The 23445-nt window shown below is 40.9% G+C and overlaps 1 protein-coding gene across 2 annotated transcripts in view; it reads left to right on the top strand.

Moving 5' to 3' along the window:
* Positions 1 to 20649, top strand: part of SLC25A13 (solute carrier family 25 member 13) — a 195349-nt gene extending 174700 nt beyond the window's left edge. For both annotated transcript variants that reach the window (XM_070615671.1, XM_070615672.1), the window contains exons 15-18: positions 8915 to 9053; positions 18629 to 18787; positions 18882 to 18972; positions 19502 to 20649. In XM_070615671.1, coding sequence (XP_070471772.1) covers positions 8915 to 9053; positions 18629 to 18787; positions 18882 to 18972; positions 19502 to 19688 — 576 coding nt within the window. In that variant the 3' untranslated portion in view covers positions 19689 to 20649. The remainder of the gene's footprint in view (positions 1 to 8914; positions 9054 to 18628; positions 18788 to 18881; positions 18973 to 19501) is intronic.
* The last annotated feature ends 2796 nt before the right edge of the window (positions 20650 to 23445 follow it).

The following is a 23445-nucleotide window of genomic DNA, read 5'->3' as shown; positions in this document are numbered from 1 at the left end:
TTTTTCTTTCTCCCTGGGCTTTGAGCTCTACATCAAGGAGGAAAAGAAAAAAAAGAATTATCAGGGGCTTTGCCAGCATAATACTGCACATTTTGAAGGAAACTTGTCAAGAGAATGTGTCAAAAGCAAAGCAGCTTAAGCATCTCCTCAGTAAGTCATGAAATTCTCTCTGTACGGTTTCTAGCCATTGGCAGGTAGGATATTTGAACTGATCATCCTGTTGAAAACAACTAAAAATGTTACATAATATATTTTAATATGTTTTGTAAAAGCCTTTTCAAATTCATGACTTGTTAAGGAATATTCAAGCATAAAACTTAGTGAGGTAAGTAGAACCCTAAAGCTAGCTTTGGCCTTGAAAGCATTTGCCAAACACTTGAACTTGAGTGTTAATTTTTGATGTCTCAGAGGACAAGCAAGTACTGCCCAACTTAGTGTAAAGGAAAGGGCTGGGACTAAGGTGAGACATCTAGGTCACAAAATTTAAGGAGGCACTTCTAGGTGCCAACCTTGCACTTGCATGACCCTGATAGTGAGTGCCTCCTTCAAATCTCTACTCTAGGTACCACTCTTGCCTTATCCAATTCCTGGTCCTGAAGAAGTTCCTCCCCAAAAAAGCTGGGACCTCAAAGGGTTACATCCTCAGTGTAAGGTTAAAATGAAAATGCTCCCTTCTACTATCCTGGACTACAAGGAAAATTGCTTTGGTACTGAGTGGAGGGAGAGAGAAAGGGGAGGGGAAAATCCTCCCCTAAGAATCAGGATTTCCCAGCATGTCTCACATGGGCTTGCAGGCTGAATTTATATTTCTTGGGTGATAAGAAAACTCTCAAGCTGGGAATTTACTTTTAGATAATCTTGAATTGGTATTGCCCCCAGGTTACTGACAGAAATAAACACAAGTCCTCCCAAAGGGAACCCACCATCAGCCCAGACCTCAAAGAATTTTCGTAGATAATGTTTCAAGGAAAATGAGCAGCTCACAATAAAAAATCTCCAATCACATAAGGAAACAAGACACTTTAAAAAGAGATAGCAAAAAGAACAGGAAGCATTTTAAACCTACAAAGATTTAAAATTTCAAAATTACCAAATATAAAATGAATGTTTTTATTTGTTTTAAAAAATTTAAATGGGTGAAATTTTATAATGATTAAAATTTAAGATTCAACATTTCAAAATTCTGGCCTTAACACCAGAATAAACACAGCTGAAGAGAGAATTAGTGAACTGGAAAATAAGAGAATTCCTCAGAATAGAGAGGCAAAGATAGATTGAGACACAGAGGAAAGTGTGAGATGGTCTAATAAGTACAAAAGCAAACCAGAAGGAAAAGAGAGATGATGACTGAAAATTCTCCAGAGCTATTGAAAGCTATCCATAGCCTCAAGAAGTATAACAAATCCCATGCAAGATAAATAAAAATAATCCAGACTAGACACATCAGAGTGAAACTGCTCAACACTGAAGCTGAAGAGCAGCTCTTAGGTGGCCAGAGAGAAAAGCAGATTGCCTTCAAGGGGGAACAGTTGACCTGACAGCTAACTTAGAACAGTGGAAGCCGGAAGATATTTGAATGGTATCTTCAGTGCATGGATGAAAAACCTGCCAACATACAATACTATATCCTGGAAAAATATCTTCTAGGAACAAGGGTAAAATAAAGACATTTTTTAGACTAGCAAAACTCAAACTATGTCACCAGTAGACCCTTCCTAAAGGAAATTCTAGAATGTATTTCAGGGAGAAGGAAAGTGATTCCAGATGGTAGTTTTGAGATGCAACAAGGAATGAAGAGCAAAGAAAGTGGTAAATGTTTAGTCTAAATAACATTGCCTGAATTAAAAATAATGTATATCTATCTATACATAGATAGATATATATATGCACACACATGTATATACATGCATACATACATATATATATAATAGTAAGTATAATGCTTAATGTTTATAAGCTAAAATTATATAACAATGATAAGACGGGGGAAGGTTGCTTCTAATTTAAGCAGTCTAAAGTGCATGAATTGTACATGAGGAAGATAAAGATAACAAAGACTGTAAGTTAAGCGTGCATATTAAAATTTCCAGGGTGTAAACCCTTAGACTAGAAATAGACTATGCAACTTGCAAATAGGTAATGGAAAGAAGCAGGGGGAAAGAAGGCAAGAAAAGAGAAGAAAAAAGAAAAATTGAAAAGAGGGACACGTTTTACAGATTAGTTTTGTGAAGGTGACATGCTTAGAGACTAAAATTCCGTGTAGTAAAACTCTGTACTGCTTGGCAGCTTGGAGACTGAAATTTCATGTAATAAAATTCTGTGCTACTTATTGGATTTCCAGCCTATCTAAATGATGAGCATCATTGATGGCAAAGCAAGATACGATCAAAGAACCGTAAAGAACTAGAACTGACACAGGAGTGACATTTCCTACAAATAAGCCTTGAGTTTCCAAGATATTTTTGTTAGAATCGCAATGAAATTAAGGAGAAACCAATATCCTAAGAGCCCCTGGACTAAAGAAATCAAATAATAGTCATGGATATTTTATATTCAAATTGAAGTAATTTCGATGTCACTGATATTATTGTTGGCTGGTTTATTTGGTTTTAATACCTGTGACACAATCACATTAGTCTTGGCACCAGTGATATTTCTCAGCAAGATACTGAAACTCACCCTGTTCAAAACCCAGGCACGTGGGCCTAACCGTCCCCAGACTGCCAGGAGCTGCCAGGCTGTGTGTACAGGGTTAACTAGCTTGGGAGGAACCAAGAGGAATGCTAAGGGATCAAGACATGACATGCTGCCCATTGTTTGTAGCTCCGGGATCAAAATATACAATTATACATGCCAAATAAATTCTAAACCTGTAAGGGAGGAAAAGAAGGGTGGCTCTGACTACAGGTGCCAGAAGCATTAAATAACCTTCTCAGACAAGGTGCACCACTGTTGTCTTGAATGCTGTAGGGTCCCCCAGTCTGTCGTTTTCCCCCATGCTAGACAATGTGCATTCACTGCAGGAGTCTCCCAGACCTGCTGGCTCCTGGTGCCCAGCCCTGACACAGAGGTGCCTTTGTGAGTGTAATTACCTTCCCCTGTGTTAGAAATAGTCTGTTTAGAGCAATATTTGCAGGTACAGCTAGAATAAGCAGGAATTAGCATGCGAAAAGACCTGCCCTGGGCCTGACTTCTTTATCAGCAACCGTCCTTCAGGAGTGATTTTTTTTCCTCAGATTGATTGGGCAGGTGTAATACTGTCTAAGACAAAGAACTTTAAAAGAAGAAACAAGACATTGGAGATAGCAGAGTGAGAGTGTGTGTGTGTGTGTGTGTGTGTAAGATATAGATCCTGTTGTGTTAGATCTTTTCACAATTTCATGTCAGACACAGCTGCCAGAGTAAACTTGAGTGGATGATTCCAGCAACTTAAGAATTGAATAAAGCTTTCTTGGGCTTTCAACACAGTGTCCACATGAAAAAAAGCAGGAGAAGCAAAATAAATCATTCCTTTGCCATGGCGATCCTGTGGCCAGCATCTCTATGCCTGTCTAATTGGCCTGTGTGGATTGTGGACTATTAACTTGAAGTTATGAGAAGCCTACCCTTAAAGCATCTTTCCTAGACCTTAATAGAAGGATAACGGAGAGACTTTAGAGTGATACAGAATTGGAACAGAGCCAGACTCGATAATTAAACTAGATCTGAGTTTTGATTCTAGTGTATTTACATATATGTCTCCCCTGAGATGCCTTTTATTGTTCCTGTCTGTTATTAGTGGGCCTTTTATTAAAAAGGAGAAAGAAACAATAATTTCCCCTTTTTGGAGAAAGAGTGCTTTAATGAATAGTAAGAGATGATTGCATTTTGCATTTATTTATTTCCCCAAAGTGATTTTACTGCATGTACAAAGGAAATGCAGGGCCAACCAGAGAATGTCTGAGGGCAGGGCTGCCTAGAGAACCAGGGAGAAAGACTCAAAGCAGGAAAATGTGGGGATTTTATTATAAGGCAAGAACATTTAAAGATTTATTTTAGGTGGCACACACTTTGTAATTTATTAATTTTTTAATAGCCAAGGTAATTATTTTTGTGTGCTGACGCAGGCTCTTGGGCAGCACGGAATGTTTCCTTTTATTATAAAGTTGCCTGTTCGGAATGGCTGATCATTTAGTAAAAATTGTACATGGGGCAAGTAGAATTCAAGTCAAACAGGTTTGTGTTTTGATGTAGGACTGGGGAATGGGTGTTCACCACAAAGTGAAGGATTTATCAAGGAATCTGGGAGCGAAACATTCTCACTGTTGGAACTTTAAAAGCCTTTTTCACATCCTGCTTCCCTTTTCATTGTGCGGGAGCAACAGGTCAGGTATGGCCCGAGGCGGCCTTACAAATTGGCACCTGCCTTTGTGCCTTAGACCTGAAGGAAGTCGTGAGGAAAGGAGGCCAGAGAAATTTAATAAGTCTGCGCCTTTTTCTCCAATCTTTTGCAAAGTGAGCTTTCCTTAGGGGGCTTTGATGCCTGGGGTGTGAGAATGGGGGGTACCTCCTGGCTCAGGAAGGTGATCCCTGCAGGGAGATGCCTGAGCAGGAGCTGGGCTCTGGAAGGATGCCGGCCCAGGAGAGCCAGGGAGACGCAGACCTCTTCACCCCCGCTGTGCCTTACGTTGTACTGTAACTGCCGCATTGCGTGGGACGTTCACAGTTAATACCTCATTTATTCTCAAAGCCCTGGTCCTCCCCCAGCCAAGAAGGCAAGCTTCAGTATTTCTGACGAGTGAGGAAGGTTCAGAGCTCGGTTTCTCCCAGTGTTCATCACACGGCTACGCAGTGATGGGGAGAGTTCTGCCCGGGGTTCTTCATACCTCCATCAGTGGAAATTTGAGTTTTCAAATGTTTTAACTTGCTGGCAAGGCTGTGCTGCCTCTGTGGAGCAGAGATGGTAGCTGTTTCACATGTTATTTTTCTTCCTTGACTTTTCTTCCTTTTTCTCGGATAATCAGAAACCTAAAAGTTCTTGCCCAGTCTGACATTCGCTCTCATATGCGTAAATTATTTCACCACCCTGTCTGATCCCTGGTAGGGAAACTACAACATGTTCCTAACCATGTTTCCTTGTGTTTCACAATACAGCTCCACCTTTTCCTTAGATTTGTTCTTCTTTACGTGTTTGTTTGATCAAGCCATTTTCCTTCTCCGTGGTCTGGAGCTGTTTTCAGACATCTCTTAAAGCTCATCACACCCTTACTAGGATTCGTTCTCACACTAACGTGTGATTTCAGGCGAGGAGGGAGAGTTCCTTCTTGGGAAAACCCAGCTGCTTCTTCCCATGGCCTTACTCTTCTTGTGTCACGGGAATGTTTCTAAAATCAGATCCTGTCTTCCCGTGGCCTTCTGATCATATGGAAGCCACATACCATAAGGAGAGCTAATCACTGCCTCTCTCTCCTTTTTTTAAAATTTAATATCCCATTACAAAATTATCACCTACTTCCTCCTAAGCCCTGTTGTATCCCCAACAAATTCTGTATCTTTGTTTGAAAAACTAACAGCTTAGTTTTGGTTTCTAATATATTTTTCCAAGAAATGAGTTAGTTTTCCTTGCAGAAACCTGACAGGGTATCCCAAAGCCTCTCACTTTTCTTTTTAGTTGTGGTTTTTTTAATGGGAATTGGCAAAGCCACATCAGGGTCACCAGGAACATGTCTCAGGCCCTAGCTGACCGCCGAAGATTTTGCTAAGTGTTTTCTAAATTAAATCAGACAGTAGTTCCTGGCACCTGGTTGCTTACACTCTGAAATAGGCAACACTGACAGAGACAGATGTAAGAGCATGAGGAAAACTCAGAACAGCGGTGAGAAAGTGTAGATGACATGGAGCCATATGGAATCCACTCCCTGCCTATCCTCAGTGGAAAGGGTGGTGTTTGGGGTTTAGATGAATGAAGAGGTGGTATTTAAGAGGTTGACATTCCCAGCTTGGCAATCATCAAAAAAGATGCAGAGTGATAGGTGCACCTTGACTGATCAGGTGAATAGGGCATTGAGTAGCTTTACCTGAGAGGAATCAGGCTGACCAGGGAGAGGAAAATAGGAAAGTGAAGTCATTGCAAAGCTTTGAGAAGGGTGAGAATACTGGGCTTAATCCACAGGACAGCCAAGACCAAAGATGGTGGTAGAGTTTTTGAAACAACAAATGCAAAAGAAATTTAGACAATATGGCTGAAGAATGAAAGAGATGTTAGACAATACTGCCTCCCCCTAAAAAAACATGCACCATGAATTTAAGAAGAAGAAAAGGCAACTCAGAACCACAGAATTATGATCCCAACTGTGGAATGGTAGTTAATATTACTGTTGAAGTAAATGCTCCAAAACATACACTGTACAATAGTTGGGGTGGTGATCTCAGGCTGGTGGAAATTAAGAGCAATTTAAATTTGTAATACATTTCTGTATTGTCTACGATAAGCACTTAATAATTCATAATCAGGGAAAATATTACCAGCAAAAAAATGGACAGAGCATGTGTACTGAAGTTTAGCTCTAAGATGTGAACATTTAGGAGATGAGGTTAAAAGTAAAAACTCATAGATTTAGTAAAAAGCAGGATTTGTGGGAAGAGGAATTATATCAGCCTAAAAAATTACTCCGAAGCAATTTGTTTAGAAAGACAGTAAGTAATATGGCAATGTTTTTTACTATCTGGAGGGAGCCAGACATGAGGAAGATTTAACTGATCTCAATTTGAATTGATTCTTTGGTATCTAACTTGAATATCTCCTGGACAGAGTCTGCATGTGGGCAAATAGCTAGCAGAACTTACAGGAAGGTTTCCTTATTTTATCCAAAATAAGGATATGGAGGCCAGCCCTGTTGCGTAGCGGTTAAGTTCACATGTTCTGCTTCAGCAGCCCGGGGTTTGCTGGTTTGGATCCCCGGCACAGACCTACACATTGTTTATCAAGCCATGCTGTGGCAGGCATCTCACATATAAAGTAGAGGAAGATGGGCACGGATGTTAGCTCAGGGCCAGTCTTCCTCAGCAAAAAGAGGAGGATTGGTGGGGGATGTTAGCTCAGGGCCAATCTTCCTCACAAAATAAAAATTAAAAATGAGGAAATGGAAGTGAAAGTAGAGAGACAAATGGATGATAGTGTTACCCTTAAACAGTAACTACCTGGATTATAACTTTTTAAAAAAGTAATCATATGGAAAGGATTGGACGCTACACATGGATATTGGCATTATACTGTACTTTTTCACCTTGAAAAAACTGGGGGAGGTACAAAGAACTTGAGAGTCCTGAGTGTTGGACCAGTCTCTGGCACTGCCTCCAAGGAAGTCCCCCTGAGCAAGCCAGCAGCAGGGCTTTTAATAAACGTGCAATTGATAGGTTAACTGTCCTGAGCATCAGTTTGCACATGTATAAAATGAGGAATTTGGGTGTGGTGGATTTTGTGGTTCTTCTTTTCAGTTAGGCATTTAACAGTTTGGGGGTAGACAAGATGCAGAAATATGGGCTGATTGGCAGTACATGATGTGGATCTGTCCTTTTTTGAATCTCTGTACTCAAAGTGGACAGAGGCATCTTAACACCTTCATGGGTGAGTTGACTGAGGAATAGCCAACGTGACAGAATCCAGATTCCAAGCATTTGTTCCAATTGAGCCAAACTGGGATGAAGTTAAACAGGATTAAACATAAAGTCCTGCTTATATTACTTGTTTAAAGCAACTAATTGTTACCGTACACATAGGTTAATAGTAGTTCATATGCAAAAGACTAAGGGTTTTATTACTCACAAACTCAGTTTGAGTCAAGAGTATGATGCAGGTGTCAGAAAAGCTAGGGCTACCATAACAGACGTGTAGTTTCAGGAGCTTTGACAGATTGGAGCCTAGCATCAGGCAAAAATGCCCAAGCTCCAACATCACTAGACCTCAGTAAATGTCACTGGGCTTGGCTAAATCTGTTGAATCTGGATGGATTCATTATTTTCTTTGAAGGATCTCTAAATTTGGTGGAAATATTTAGGTATTAAAAAATCTGTGAAAGAAATGGTATTAAATCATTGAGTGTTGAAAAGAGGTGACTTCCTTCCCATTTAGCCTACCTGAAGCACAATATACGTCTTGTGGTTTTCATTAGAATAGTATATCATATTTCTGGCACACATCAATTCTCAAGGCCTCCCCATGGCATTATTTTGGCATGAGAAATTATTTTGAAGACTTTGCTCTGGTGGCTAATTGTTCTACACACAGCTCTTAAATGCGTAGGAATTATTGTAAATATTTTAAGGCTTTAGAACAGGCATTTATCAATGTTTCATAAACTCTGGGGGGTAGGAGTAAGTATGTGAATAAATTAGGGGATCCATGAACCCCTTGAAAAGGTATATAATTTTTTACATATGTGTAATTTTTTCTGGGAAAGAGTCCAACACTTTGATCAGAGTCTCAAACAGTATGAAAAATAAACCCCTTCCCCCGCCACCTATATAATTTGTCTACTTCCTAGTGTGTAAACAGAGGCATCTTGATTGTTGCTGACTGTCTTCTGAGAACAGATCCTCCTGGAAATGCCAGTGACCTGCCATCAGCAGGGATTTACAAGGATGTCGCAGGCAGCGTTCCAAAATTGTTTCAGTCGAAGTCTTACCGTTAGCATAAATGAGAACTGCCCCCTCTTCCTCACACCACACAATAAAATTTGTTTTATTTTTAAAAACAAAATTCAGATTTATTACTTGCAGAATTGGGGTTATTTTGTTTTCTGTTCCCCTTTCAACTTGTGAGTACAAATTTGGTCTTCTCCAGGAATATTTTGTTCTGAGGTGAGTTCCAGAGAAGCTTGATCTTCTCAATGGGATATGTGTTTCATGTGGTTTTTCTTCCTTTTCAAATGTACAGGGTGCCAAAGCCTGCTTTCTGCGGGACATTCCTTTCTCGGCCATCTACTTCCCGTGCTATGCTCATGTGAAGGCTTCCTTTGCGAATGAAGATGGGCAGATTAGCCCCGGAAGCCTGCTCTTGGCTGGCGCCATAGCTGGTGAGTGTCCCTCACAGAGCTGTGCTACCATCCCACCCCCCATGCCGCTGCACTGGAATTTTTGCCTACAGTTCTTGACAGCGCACAAATGAGATGGCTATAGACTGCTTTAAAGAGCTACTGAAAAGAAAGGGAAAGAAATTAATCTTACTTCTGGCAGATTAGACTATTAGACAAGCTTAATTTCTTAACTCCAGAAAAAGCTCATTAAAAACTGGTGCATTTTGTGGTGGTGTTGGATTCCAATTCAAGTTCCACATTATTTCATAGTTTTACTTCATAGTGTAAGAAGGAGAACTCTTGAGTTGGAAGTTTTTAAAAATCTAAATACTTATGGCTTAAAGGTGTCTGAGCAAAATAGTGTCTAAAAGCTTGTCCAGAATTTAAACAGTACTTATTATCGTTTAGAGAAAAGAAATGCAGTAGAACCAGAAATGATTTAGGCTTGTTAGTTACCTGATTCCTCCTAGCTGTGTAAGGTTGTAGAAACAGGGTGTGTGTGTTCATTGAATCCCAGAGAGCAGTGACTGTTGTTTTTTTTTTTTTTTGGTGCTATAGCAAAAATGTCAATAGAAAAAAATAGATATGGTGGTTGGTTTCTACAATCCCAAAGTAAATCCCTAGAGGAAATTTGAGTATAGCCACAGCAGGAATCAGTTCAGTCTTTGATGCTTCTCCTTTCCAGAGACCCTAAAGGCTGGAACGATCTGGATTAGCTCTCCAGGTGGTGACAAACATTTAATGAGTTAACAAACCCTAAGGCAGTCATGGCATGCCTGGGTCCAGGCAGTTTTGATACAGGTGTTCTCATCAGATATGTGGCTTGAGTCTCTGGAGCACAAGCCCCTGCTTTTGAGAAGTTGTTTGTTGTGTACCCCCCCCCCCCCCCCCCCCCCGCCGCCGCCGCCGCTAGCCTAGGGAGCCCCTGGAGGCAGGAACCCATGTAGCTCCCCTTTAATTAGTTAATCCCTTTTCTTCAAAGGCGGTGATATTGGCGGATGAGGCAGGATTGTCCTTCCCTGGTTCTCAGGAACCCTAGTAGTATGAGTAGCAATGAAACCACTCTGCCCATCTTAAGAAATCATGATTTCAAAACTAGAATATAGAATTCCCACTTTTAACCCCAACTTGGCCATTGATTCACTGTGTCCATTATATGTCATTTACGTATATATAAATGAAAAGTTTTTACAGTATAATTCACTTCACATTACTTATTTGAGATAAGGTAGGACCTAATGAGGAGAACTGACACACCGCACCACTTGGTGTGTGATGCTAGGAAGTGACTTAACCTCCCCTGAGCCTTGGTTCCCTCAACTATAGATGGAGATGATAATTGTACCCACTAGAGAGTGTGGTTGTGAGACTCAAGTAAGAGTCCCCATGTGAAGGACTTAGCTAGGGCCTAGCATATGGTGAATCCTCAGGACATGTTAGCCAGTGTTATGTTGAATCCAAAAGAACCTGTCCGTAGGGCACTCCAAAAATCAGTTGTGAAATCAGAAGGTAAGTGTTAGAGCTCAGGTCAAAGTCTTGGACTCTCTCCAAGCTTTGTTTTCTTCACACCACAAAATTATTACCTTTAACTCCTCCTTGGAGAAGATAGCTACCCAGATGTGATTTAATCTCTGGGAAGGAGTTTCCTAGGTAATCCATACTATGAGAGCTGTAGAAATTACTAGAGGATTTTTTTCTCTTTTAAGGTTTATTTTCTTCCCTTTTTTTTATGATTATGAAAGTAATATTTCTTATTGTAAAATAGTTGGAAAGTACCAGAAAGGGTAAATGAGACAATATTATCCATTACTCCACTACTCAAAGGTAATCACTCTTTAACATTTTTGCTAATTTCCCTTCTTTGAATGGTTTTGAACGGAGTTGTGATCACGCTGTGTATATGTGGTTTTCACTTCGTATCGTATCTGAAGCACTGTTAGCCATCACAGCAAAATGGTTAATGGCGTGTGCTGTGAGGTCAGACTACCCAGCAAACTGCTGTTTGCCCTCTTATACTTGTGTGACCTGTGCAAGTTATTTAATCCCACTCTGCTTGTTTCTCCATCTATATATGAGGATTAAGTGAATTAATAGACATAAAGATCCAAGAAAGTGCCTGGCACACAGTAAGTATTTTTAAATGTTTGATAATATTAATTTTATCATGTCATTTAAAACTTTGTACACATAGTTTTTAATTGCTGCATACTTATCTAATCCTCAATTTTAGATAACTTAAATTCTTTTAAAAAATATTTAAATACATGGTATTGTACAATAAACGTCTTTGTGCTTAAAGGCTTTTCCCCTATTTTGGATCATTTTCCTTGGAGAAATAGATTCTCTAACAAGAGTTTGCTGGTAATAAGTATGATTGTTTTTAAGGCATTGTCACATTATTCTTGAAAGTTTGAGCTATTTTACATCCCCAAGCTGTTGTTATTTTGGCCCTATAGCCATCCTGTTGTCTTTCAGAGTTGATTTCTAGATACCTTCTCTATTAGTTACCTATTGCTGCATAACAAATTACCCCAAAACTTAACCAGCTTAAAACAGCAAACATTTATTATCTCATGGTTTCTCTGGGTTGGAAACAGCTTATCTGAGTTATCAGGGTTATCAGCTTATCTTGAGCCAAACAGTGTTTTTTGCCTCATGATCTGTCATGAGGTTGCAGTCAGATGTCAGCCAGGGCTCTAGATGCCTTGACTGGAATTGGAAGATTCACTTTCCAGATGGGTCAATCACATGGCTTTTGGTAGGAGGCCTCAGTTCCTTGCCATATGGCCTCTCCATTGGTCACCTTGGATGTCCTCTTGACACGGCAGCTGGCTTCCCACCACCCTGCACTCCCCACCCCCAGCAAGATCAGAGAGAGAGAAGGAGAGGAAACGCGGTGGGGAGGCACAGAGGAAGGGAGGGAGAGAGAGAAAGCAAAGCAGAAGCTGTGATGTCTTTTATGAACTAGTCTTGGAAGTCACACTTGTACATTTTCACACACTATCCTATCGGTTATACTGATCAGCCCTATGTAATGTGCAAGGAATTGATACAGATGCAGAAATATGAATACCAGGAGGTGAAGATCATCGAGGGCTGTTTTGGGAGCTAGCTCCCACATTTACTATAGAACATTTACTCTCATTTTGTTGTCTATCTTTCCCTTCCTTGTGGGGTGGGAAAATAGAAGACACAATTTGTCATATTGTTTTTTTCTTCAAAGAACAGATCAGCTACAGAGCTTGATGGTTTTGTATATTCTACAAATCTGTATAAAGTATGTAATGAGAACTAAGCTACTTTCTTAATTTAATAATAGATATTAGAAGCCAATGGCAAATGTTATAATTACCATTGTCATTATTATTTTAGAAGTTCCAGTCAGTGTGGTAAGATAAGAAAAAAGAGAGGCATAAATATTAGAAAAGAAGCAATGAAACTATCATTATTTGCAAGTGATTTTTTTACCTGAAAATCCAAATTAAAATCCTAAAAATGTATCAAAATTAACAAGAAAGATTAGTATTTTGTTATAAGATGCACATAAAAATCTATATACAGGGGCCGGCCCAGGGGCACAGCAGTTAAGTGTGCACATTCCACTTCGCCAGTTCGGATCCTGGGTGTGGACAAGGCACCGCTTGACAAGCCATGCTGTGGTAGGCATCCCACATATAAAGTAGAGGAAGGTGGGCATGGATGTTAGCTCAGGGCCAGTCTTCCTCAGCAAAAAAAAAGAGGAGGATTGGCAGCAGATGTTAGCTCAGGGCTAATCTTCCTCAAAAAAAAAAAATCTATATACAGTGATAAGCAGTTAACTGATGTCATGGGAGGAAGCAGGCAACTGGCTGCTAAGCATAGACCCTTGCTGGCATGCTCGACCAGAGAGCAGAATTCAATGTGGAGAAGGGCAAGAAGACCTTTGTTTAGAAGCATGCACAGTGCGACACCACCACAAAAGGCAGCAAGCACAAAAATGCACCACACTGTATGGGCTGTTGGGTGGAACATGGGTCAGGCCCCCACGTTCCCTCTGCGGATACCAGTGAGAGCAAAGGCATTTCCTAGGGAGAGGACATACTGATGGAGTATGCACAGAATCCCAGGAAGCACATCCAGGGTCAAAGTGATCTTTGCTGTCATTAAGAGAAAGGAGAAAAGCTTATCTCAAAATAAGCTATGATGAATAATAGTTGACCACTAACTTACTTATTGTAAGACAAAAATGTCTCATGACTATTTTGTATGTCTTTTTATATCTAATATAAAATATAGATTTTTATATAAAAATATTTTTTATATTTTACATTTAAATTGATCTCTTACACAGCATACATATATTTTTGTTGAACAATTTTATTATAAATAGGATGGATCTGCAATTAAATGAATATGATTATGCTTTCTATGTTTTGATAGTAATTTCAGTTATTCAGTAAGTACTGTCTTTTTCCAAAAATTTGATTTGAAGTTAGATTGTTTTAGTAATAAGCAGCTTTTAAACAGATGATTGTTGGTATCTCAAAACCTAGAGGATATTGATTTTTTTTTAGATTTATGTATCTAGTTATAAACTGGGAATATCTTTACATACTAATATCTACTCCATTAATTCACAGGATCGTGTAAGATTAACCGATATTTGAATTTATGTTCATTTGCCAAAGGGTCTCAGTATGTCAGAAGGTGAGGGCTGAAGCAGGGAGCCTGAAATTAAGAAACCAAATTCTAATTCCCTCTGGTGAACATGTTACATTTTGATTAACGAGGGGCATTTCAACATGGTGTATGGATAATATCAAATAAAGTCTATCTAATACTTCTCACATTTCATAGAGTGATCTATCAGTCAGACCAGATGATCTTAGTTGTCAGAATGATGAGCTAGAGGAAAAAGTCAAGCTGTGGTGACCGTTTTGTCTTTGAATTAAATAGCCTAGACTGAGCCGTGATTCATGAATATCTTCAAAAGCTGTTCACAGCACAGATATGGAAGTGTTAGATGTCTGTGACTGATTATGGTACTTTCACAAACATTGTCAGAATTAAGTGAGGAGAAAAGTACTATTGGCACAAATTTGCTACTTTTGTGGACATAAAGCTTAAGATAATTTAAAAGCAGTTCTTAAATCCTTACAAAAAAGAAAAGGAGAAGTTGGATCAAGGTAACAGCCTGAGCATATTCATCAGTCTCTCCTCTCCTCCCGAATACCAGAAAACACGCTTTTAAAAACTCCTTCTTGGCACTAGAAAATATTAGCCCCGGCCCTCAGAAGACAGGAAACAGAAACGTGTTGACCCTGAAACTGGACTGAAAGAGGCCACAGCCCAAAACACTGGCAGGAGAAACCACTTCTATTAATGTAAGAGCAGAACGAGAGAATGTGAACTCTCAGTGTAGACTAGAATGCCCGGAGTGAGGGCTGGAGGTTTTAGGGTACATCATTAATAAGAGTTAAAGAACTGCATTCACTTCAGGGAGGTGGGGCCTGGTCCTCTCTCCTCCTTTTTACAGTATGTGGAGCTTCAGGCAATACTTGAATTCAGGCTTAAAGCCCAGAGCTGTATTTGAAAAAAAGAGACCACTGCCTGGGGAGGGTAGTTATAAGGAATTGAAAGAAAGCAGGGCAAGGCTTAAGGTAATTCTAGACCTTTACCACAGATGCAGAAAAAAAAATAAACTAATGGCAGCTCTTCCCAAGAGGGGTATGAACTAATTCCTTATACTCGCAGAGTGAAGTGCACCACATTTCAGCGATTTGGAAGGTCCCCACCCTGCCAGCCTCCCTTAGCCCCTGCATCCAGCTAACAGGCCTCCCCCATTTCCCAGAGCCCACAGACGGCCTTCCCATTCAGGAGAGAGGCCTGTCAATGATAGATGCCATCCACAGTACTGATCAGCCTGTCCTTTGAACTTGAATATCAATAGCCAGCCAGGGGTCCTCAGACCAGAAGGAGCAATAAGGTTGGTAAACAGAAGGACTACAGAGAAAACAGGCAATTCAGGGAACAGGGGAGAACTTTTAAGAACTAGAATTAGGGTCCTGAGATTTGAAAGGAATCATCGTTAAGGAAGCTCTCTTCAAAATTAGTAAAAGGATTGCCAAAATGAAAAATCCACAGATGATCTGAATGACAGAATGGATATGACCAAAGACCAAATTAGACATCTGGAAAATAAAGTCATGGGAAAAAAACCCAACTCAGGAATAGGGAGCAAAAATACACAGATGACAAATAAGAGAAAACTGAAGACGTGTAGGATTAATCCAGGAGGCCTAACATGTATTTAATGGGAGTTCCCTAGGAAGCAGTAATAAGGAAAGGACAGAAAAGAAATCAGTAATAGACGATCGCTTCTCCTTGCAGTACTGGCTGCTTCAAAATGCCAGAGGACGTCGTGAGCCTCCATTACATTCCTGGCATTGAGGAGGCAGAGCGAAACTCCAGTTAGTTTCTCCCGTGCCAGGACTCAAAGGTTACCCTGCAGAGACCCCTCTGCGGCCAAAGAAAAAGTGAATTTAAGAGAGAGGAAAATATGGGATATATGAAACAGAGCAAATAAAAGTTAAACCTGAGAGTCGGTCTAAATGACTGCTAACTTTGGTGTATATGAAGGAGGTAAATGCTAATTAATGTACACATTGTCAATATTACACTTATGTAATAAATGCATATAATATTTCAATAAATTTAATTAGAAAAGGGATCAAAAGGGGAACAACTAGAAGCAGAGAAGATTATAAACCATATTACAGGATAGCAGAAAGAAACCTAATAGCCACACTGAATGGATTCAACGCCATGGTAAATACAAACATTTTTAGCTGAGTTGTGAAGGAAGATCTGGTCAACTGAAGTTTGAGAAAACAGTGACATAAAAAGATGGAAAGAGAAAGGATTGAAAAATATGTACCAGGAAAATACCAGTAATAAGCAAGTGTAGCAATATTAATGTCAAACTAAATGGAATTCGGGGTTTAAAAATAGCATTCAGAAGCACAGAGGCATGTTTCACACTTATAAAAGCTAAGATTCACTAAGAAGATATGTCATCAACTTCTCTGTATTATCAACATAATATTTTCCTATAAAACCTGAACTTAAAAGTATGACAAGAAGGTGATATTTTCTCATTCTAAATGAGAATCTTTACACTTCTCTTAGAAGCTGATACATCAACTAGATAGTATAGATAAGGAGGCAAAGGGAATTTGGAAAACTCTTAACCTTGATCCAAAATAGATAAACGTTAACTTCATATCCCATAAACAGAGAAACCATTCTCTACAAATGCTAACAAGCTGTTTATGAAAAGAAAGGATGAGTCACTCCACAGTTGTATTTTGCTAGTCATGCTTTCCTTTTGTCGTAAATGAACTTCTACTCTGTAGTTTTGGGGCACCCTTAAAAAGTTACAATTTTTTTGTTGGCTGGAGAGCATCCCAAGTTGTTCCTGTCCTGTGGGTAGCGAGTGGCCCCAAGGGCTCGTCATTTGTCTCATCACTGAAGCATCAGGTAGGCTGCCAGTCCCCTCCCTGTTGAGGAACCTAGAAAAAGCCTTTCTGTTTCCTAGCCTCCTCTTGCTCTCCCATCTTTGGGAATAGAGAAAACTTGACCTCTTCATCAGCATTGGCTTAGCCTTTTGGAAGCCACTAGAGACCAGGCAAATTTGCTTGGAGTCTTTGCCAACCTTGGCCTCGAAAATCAACAGCTGTCTGGTGACCAAGCTCTTTCTGGTCGACACTGCTTTCCTGCCCTTGCTTTGGAGCAGCCTGATGCTGTTCTCCAGGTTAATTTAGCAAATCTCCACACCAGAAATCCCCTGTCTACAGGGATGTCCACAGCTCCTCCAAGGCCCGAGCAGCTGTCATCCCAGGAGAGAGGGGAGCTGGGGATGGAGGGGTGAGAGTGGTGTACAGGCTCCCATATTTCAAGCACCCTCCCTCCTGGCCCCACACCACTCAGTTTTGCCAGGCAACTTACTAAACATCTTACACCTTTCTTCTGGCATTTTTATTCCACTGATCAGTATCTTTCCTCCCTGCCCCCCATACTTCTCTCTTTTTTCATAACAAGGAACTATTTATGAAAACTACCCTAACTGAAGGAATCTTTTTACCCGTTTTATTGCTTGTATGACTTTCACAGTCACACTCTAACATACTTGCCCACCGTTGTAAGGAGGATTTTATTGCATGTCTAAAGCAGACAGCCTTGCTAAACTCTTTCTAAACCAGGAAGTAAAACAAAATCGGTGGTGTGAACACAGAGGGTTTCTAAGCATTTTTCATGTTTCCTTCCATTATGTTGGAGGATAAATTCCTGGCTCAAAGTTAAAATAATTCCTCTAAGCTAATAGGAAATTCAGTATGACTTACTCAGTGAAGCATTGGCTATAAAGTGAGCTTTTTCACATGCAAAAATGTGATGCGTTTTATAGAAACTATTCCCTAAGATGAGTGTTTGAGCCCAGTAAAGATGGAAGAGGATGAGATGCAGCTCAGCAATATGAATGCAAACGTGTCCTCTGCAGGTTTCCCCAGACATGCACGCACACACTGTAGCTTTAAAGCTGTCTGGTGGAAGGATGAGATGGGGCTGGGAGCCAGACCACGCTGGTTTGGACAGAAATTCTTACAGAATTATTAAGCCTTAAAAAAAGCAAAGGAGATTTATGCATCTGCATTTGACCAATTTGGTTTGGAATAGGTTCATAATGGAAAAGTAATAAAACCATAAGAGACAGTGTCTTCTGAGTACAGTCTCGCTTTTAAAAAATCTAAACATGGCCTGCCCCATTTTGGATAAAATGACTGTAGAAAAATTTCCCGTTGGTAATTTTGGGAGGGTTTTTGTTGTTGTTGTTGTTCCTTTTTCATTGATTAGCAGCCAGTATAAATTTTCAGCTTTCTGTCAAATATTTTTTCTGGCCATGTCAGTCTTAGGAAAAAGGAATCCTAAAGTGTTATCTGTGGGAGTCGCCCCCTCTGGCCACCCCGCCACACACACACACACACACGCACACACAGTGTTTGTTTAGCTATCAGTAAAGTCTTTTTCTGGTGTAACTGGAGAGGTTAGGGTTTGCAGGGTGAGGGGTGGTCGAGTGTGTACGAGGAGGCACCTCCTGTGCCAGCAGCCGCAGAAAAGCATGAAGAGGAAACGCGTAACAAGCTTCACCTCTGAAAAATCGGACCTTAATAACTTCGCGAGTTTCTGATTTCAACAGGAAAGCACCAAAAAAAAACCCCAACTTTCTCCGTTTGTTCTCAGCCATTTGAAGTAGTGTTATTGATAAATAATTCCTTAAAACTATTTAAGACTACTGCATAAGCATAACAAATAGAGATGGGCTGATGTGGGGAGGGGGAGGTAAAGAGTGTCTGTAGGTGAGTCCGGGCCTCCATCTCTGCGGACGGGAGTCACAGCTGTGCTTCCGAGAGGGGACAGTGAACGAGGCATTTGATTCCACAGGATTCTTAACTTTCCTTGCAGGGCCAGCAGTTCAAAGCCCAGTTATTTTTATATAGTGAGAATGTGACCAGACTGCAATGGCATTGTCTTTCCTGCAGGTATGCCTGCGGCATCTTTAGTGACCCCTGCTGATGTTATCAAGACACGATTACAGGTGGCTGCCCGGGCTGGCCAAACCACTTACAGTGGAGTGATAGACTGCTTTAGAAAGATACTGCGGGAAGAAGGCCCAAAGGCTTTATGGAAAGGAGCTGGAGGTATGGAAATAATGTGTTCTTAAGTAAACCTTTGGTATCAGGTAAAATTTTTTTTAATCTAATTATATCTGTTATTTCCCTATTTTTTTCGAAGCTCGTGTGTTTCGATCCTCACCCCAGTTCGGCGTAACTCTCCTGACATACGAATTGCTACAGCGATGGTTCTACATTGATTTTGGAGGAGTGTAAGTATCACACTAAATCCGCAGGGGAATTCCAGCTGCTTCTAATACTCAGTCATCCTTGAGGCAGGAACCTCAGTCTAGTCCCCGTGATGAACTAGAAAAGATGGATGTAAATAGTGAAATCATGTGATCAGACTCATTTCAAAGGGAAACATACAGCCTAATAGAATGCCACAACTCCTTTATGATGCAGATTTTAACAGTTTTTCTGAGGAAGATTAGCCCTGAGCTAACATCTGCTGCCAATCCTCCTCTTTTTGCTGAGGAAGACTGGCCCTGAGCTAACATCCGTGCCCATCTTCCTCCATTTCATATGTGGGATCCCTGCCACAGCATGGGTTGATAAGCGGTGCAAGGTCCGCACCCGGGATCTGAACTGGCAAACTCCGGGCCACCAAAGCAGAATGTGCAAACTTAACTGCTGCACCACCAGGCTGGCCCCAGATTTTAACAGTTTTTGAGTGTTGTTTTTACCAAGTTAAAAAAAATAACAAAACTCAGATTCTCACTCTACTTTGTCTTCTTTTAGGAAACCTGCGGGCTCAGAGCCAGTTCCTAAGTCCAGGATCACACTGCCTGCTCCCAATCCTGATCACGTCGGGGGCTACAAACTGGCAGTCGCCACATTTGCAGGGATTGAAAACAAATTTGGACTTTACCTACCTCTCTTTAAGCCGTCGGCATCTACCTTGGCAGCTGTCAGTGGAGGCCCGTAGGCTGAGCGCCCCTGGGAGACTGTGTCGCTTTGTTGCTGTGGTGAAACGTGCCTCATCTCAGACTGGACCAATGGTTCATTCTTTTCACTTCCATCTCTTGTTTAATTCAAGCCAAGGCTTTTTATAAGGTGAAATCATTCATTTTCTGTGTGTTTTCTTAACCAGATCGTTGTGAAATTATTCATAATTCTTTGGGCCTCTGCTCGCAAACCTTTCTTTGTATCTGACATTTGCTGGGATTGGTCAACACTAACATGATTTGGGGGAAGGAGCAAGTCTGAATAGAAATTAGAGCTGTTTTCCTTGGATTAAGATTATAGTCCCAAAGAGGCTACTGTAAGGCAATCATGGTGCTCAGAGCAAAGTGTTTCGTGTATGTTTAAACTGATAGGAAACTGAGTGCATATTTATAAAAATTAAAAACACTGGAAGAAATGAAAAATTATCAGAAGTAGCCAGCCTGGCTTCAGATTTTAAATATGCACTAATTCTGTCTCTGGGTTGTATTATGAAGCTTTTATGTGAAACATGTTTTTGTAATGAAAACCACATTGGAGATGTTTAATAATCATATTCTGTTGCTGGTACCAAGACTACTGGGGGAGAAGTCTTTGTATGTTAGGGAAGTACTTGTTGCATTTTATAATGTAGACAGAGGAACTATGAGACTCGGCACCTCTCCTGGATGTGCTGATTTTGGGTAACTGCTCATATGATGCACATGTGCTGATTACTGCCTCTTTCAGTAAACACTGTCGAAAACGCATGCGCCCTATTCCTAGTACCTACCCTGATCCCCTCCTGACTCCCTTAATTGGCACCCATTTGCTTTTAAAATCCACTTTATCTTGAATCATGTAAGACAAATGTATTCTAATATAAATTTTTATTTAATTTGTGGTACCTGTGGTCAGAAGGCTCATGTGTTTGTGAAGAACGAAATAAACTATTTTTAAAGCTATTGAATTATCTGCTCTTTGTATGTCACCTGGTGAATGACTAGAATTGTCATTGTTGGACTTTATAGGATTTGGTTTGAAGGGAATTTTACTCATATTGGCATGGGTATGTCCTCCTGGTCTATGCACCCTCATTTTCAGTATGCCATTTTCAGAGTGAGTAAGACAAAACTACACTTAACCCTGGTTGAGCATGGAATGTGTAGCAAACTGACACTTTCATTCCAGTCATCCCCAGTGCTTTTTTCCCCAGCAGTTTCTTATCATGAGAATTAAAATAATACAAAGTTTCACTGGAAATTGGGCATGAAAACCGGTATGAAACGATTGCAGTTGTATTTCCTAATCTTCTCTGACTCTTCCTCATACCAAAACCATATACCACTGTATCTGATGTTCTATAATATTTGGCCAACAATATATTGCTTTGGAGAAGGTAGCTGGTCTTGAACAGAATTTCAGGCTGCTCTTCTTGGTCAACAGTCACGCTCCTGAAGAGGCTACTGTCTGTTGGTAGTCATTTTGAACATTCCCCTCCATAAGAGATGCCCATTTCTCATTCTCTGTCTTGCTGTAGGTCAACGGGTTGACATTCAAAGTTACTGTTCAAAATTAGAGTCCCTGCCATCCACAAGTCTAATTTTTCTTTAGTGAACCAAAGCTTTGCCATCCTCCCCAGAAATAGGAAACATACATACATGGCTCCCTTCATGGTTTTGGTTTGGCAAAACCAAAGAAACAACCGCCCCTTCTGCCTGTCCTCACCCCCAGTCGCCACTCAGTATGATAACTTATAGATATTTATATTTTAATCTCAAAAGCCAGTCACAAAGCTCCAAATAGATCTTAGAAATTTGGATGGTGTTATAATAACAAAGCGTTCAAGCTTTGATCTTTTGAATGTGGAGAGTCTAAAAGTCCCTGAGTGTAAATCTGCATTCCTTTTCTGCACTTGCTTGAAATTTTATAGATCAAATTTTCGTGGTACAAACACTGAACCAAATCTCAGAAATGGTGCATTGCCCTGCCTGCTTCTTTAAGAGGGGTTGTGGGGCTGGCCCAGTGGCGCAGCGGTTAAGTTCGCACGTTCTGCTTCAGCAGCCTGGGGTTCGCTGGTTCGGATCCCGGGTGCGGACGTGGCACTGCTTGGCAAGCCATGCCGTAGAAGGGGTCCCACATAGAAAGTAGAGGAAGATGGGCATGGATGTTAGCTCAGGGCCAGTCTTCCTCAGCAAAAAGAGGAGGATTGGCAGCAGATGTTAGCTCATGGCTAATCTTCCTCAAAAAAAAAAAAGGGGGGAGGGGGTTGTATTTCTGCAGGGAGAGCATCTTGGCTTCACTTCGACTTACCTGTAGCTGAAGGTTTTTTCTCAGGCCCTGATAGGGCTGAGATAAGACGGGGCCACAGGGCTGCTTTTCTTTAAAACCCTTGGCTTAGTCTGTTCGGGGATAGGCAGTGACTTGAGACACTTTGAAGGAGGCCTGATTTCCGTCTGAGCTCTGCTCAGTGGGTGGCGTGACTGTGACATCCTTGAATAGGACTGCAATCACCGTGTGGTGAAAACCACGTCAAATTTGTTCTGGGTTTTCCTCCTTCCTGAAGTGACAGCACAATACATCGCCAGTGCTGTGGCTGCTGCTCCTGCAGCTGGTCGTTCCCCTCCTTAACGTTGAGGAACTGAAGACGTGTAATTCCCACATGCTTGCCTGCCCACCCAAGGGGGCCAGCCTCCCGCTGCTATGCCAGCCCTGGAGTCGCTCAGCTCTGCCCTTGGTCCACCTCGTGATTGCCTGGGGGGTGTGGGGGAGGCCTGACATTTGTAGCAGCTTTTTTTTCAAGGAGGGGAAAAAATGTGAAGCTGACCACAAAGTGAACACACTGATTCTTGGGTTCCAGTCGTGGCTGGGTTTCTTGAGGCTGGGTGGCACGCTGTCGCCAAGCTCATGCTACACCTCATAACCCACAACCATTTGCTGAGCTCCCTGGGGTCGCCTTAATCCCAGCAGCCAGGGTTGCACAGAGGAAAATAAGAATTCTGGCAAAGAAAGGAGTCATTTAAATGCTTATTGCATTTCAAGCTTCAGTTTTTACTTAGCTAAAATATTTACCATTGCTGGAAAACAATGTTTAAAATGTTGTGCGTATATGTTATTTAATGGTGTGGCCTATGTAAACCTCAGGATGCTTACATTTTGACAGTCTTATGGAAATATTTAACAGCACATAACTTAGTGAGCGGGGAATAAAAACGGGAACAAATTGTGCTTGAAACTATTTGTAACCTCCTCTAGCTAGGTATTCGGCAAGTCATGCTGGAAGTTTTCAGGTAGACGGAGAGAAATCTCCAATAATGGAATTTGATGAATCCTGTCTTGTGGCCCTGTTTATCAACCTCCTAGATAAACTCTCTCTAAAAGTCATCATGGGCCTTTTACCGCAGAAGCCATACTTGTGGGGACGAATTTGTATTTTTGCCACTGAGCAAAATCCCATTTTAAATTCAGGGTAATCAAATGCTTTCAGGATGTGGATTTTTCCAACGATTTTTAAAAGACACGTTCCCTGGTAAGAGCAGTGAAATGTTCTTTCCACACGTGGTACTGCCCACAGAGGGGTGTGCCTTTTGTTTTACCTTTTGGGAATAATCCAGCCCTTCCCAAAGAGTTCCCTTTTCGATGTGACAAAGATCACAGTGGTCCACTGCTTCGTTTCAAAATCTGAGGCAGCGGAAAGCGTCCCCACCTCCATCTCTTAAAACAGCAGCAATCTTCAGTTCAAAAGCCCAAATTGGGCGTCA

Source organism: Equus przewalskii, chromosome 4 (genome assembly GCF_037783145.1).
Source record: "Equus przewalskii isolate Varuska chromosome 4, EquPr2, whole genome shotgun sequence".
Taxonomy (NCBI): Eukaryota; Metazoa; Chordata; class Mammalia; order Perissodactyla; family Equidae; genus Equus; species Equus przewalskii.
Note: the sequence above shows the minus strand (reverse complement) of the source record. Positions and strands in the feature narration are given on the sequence as shown.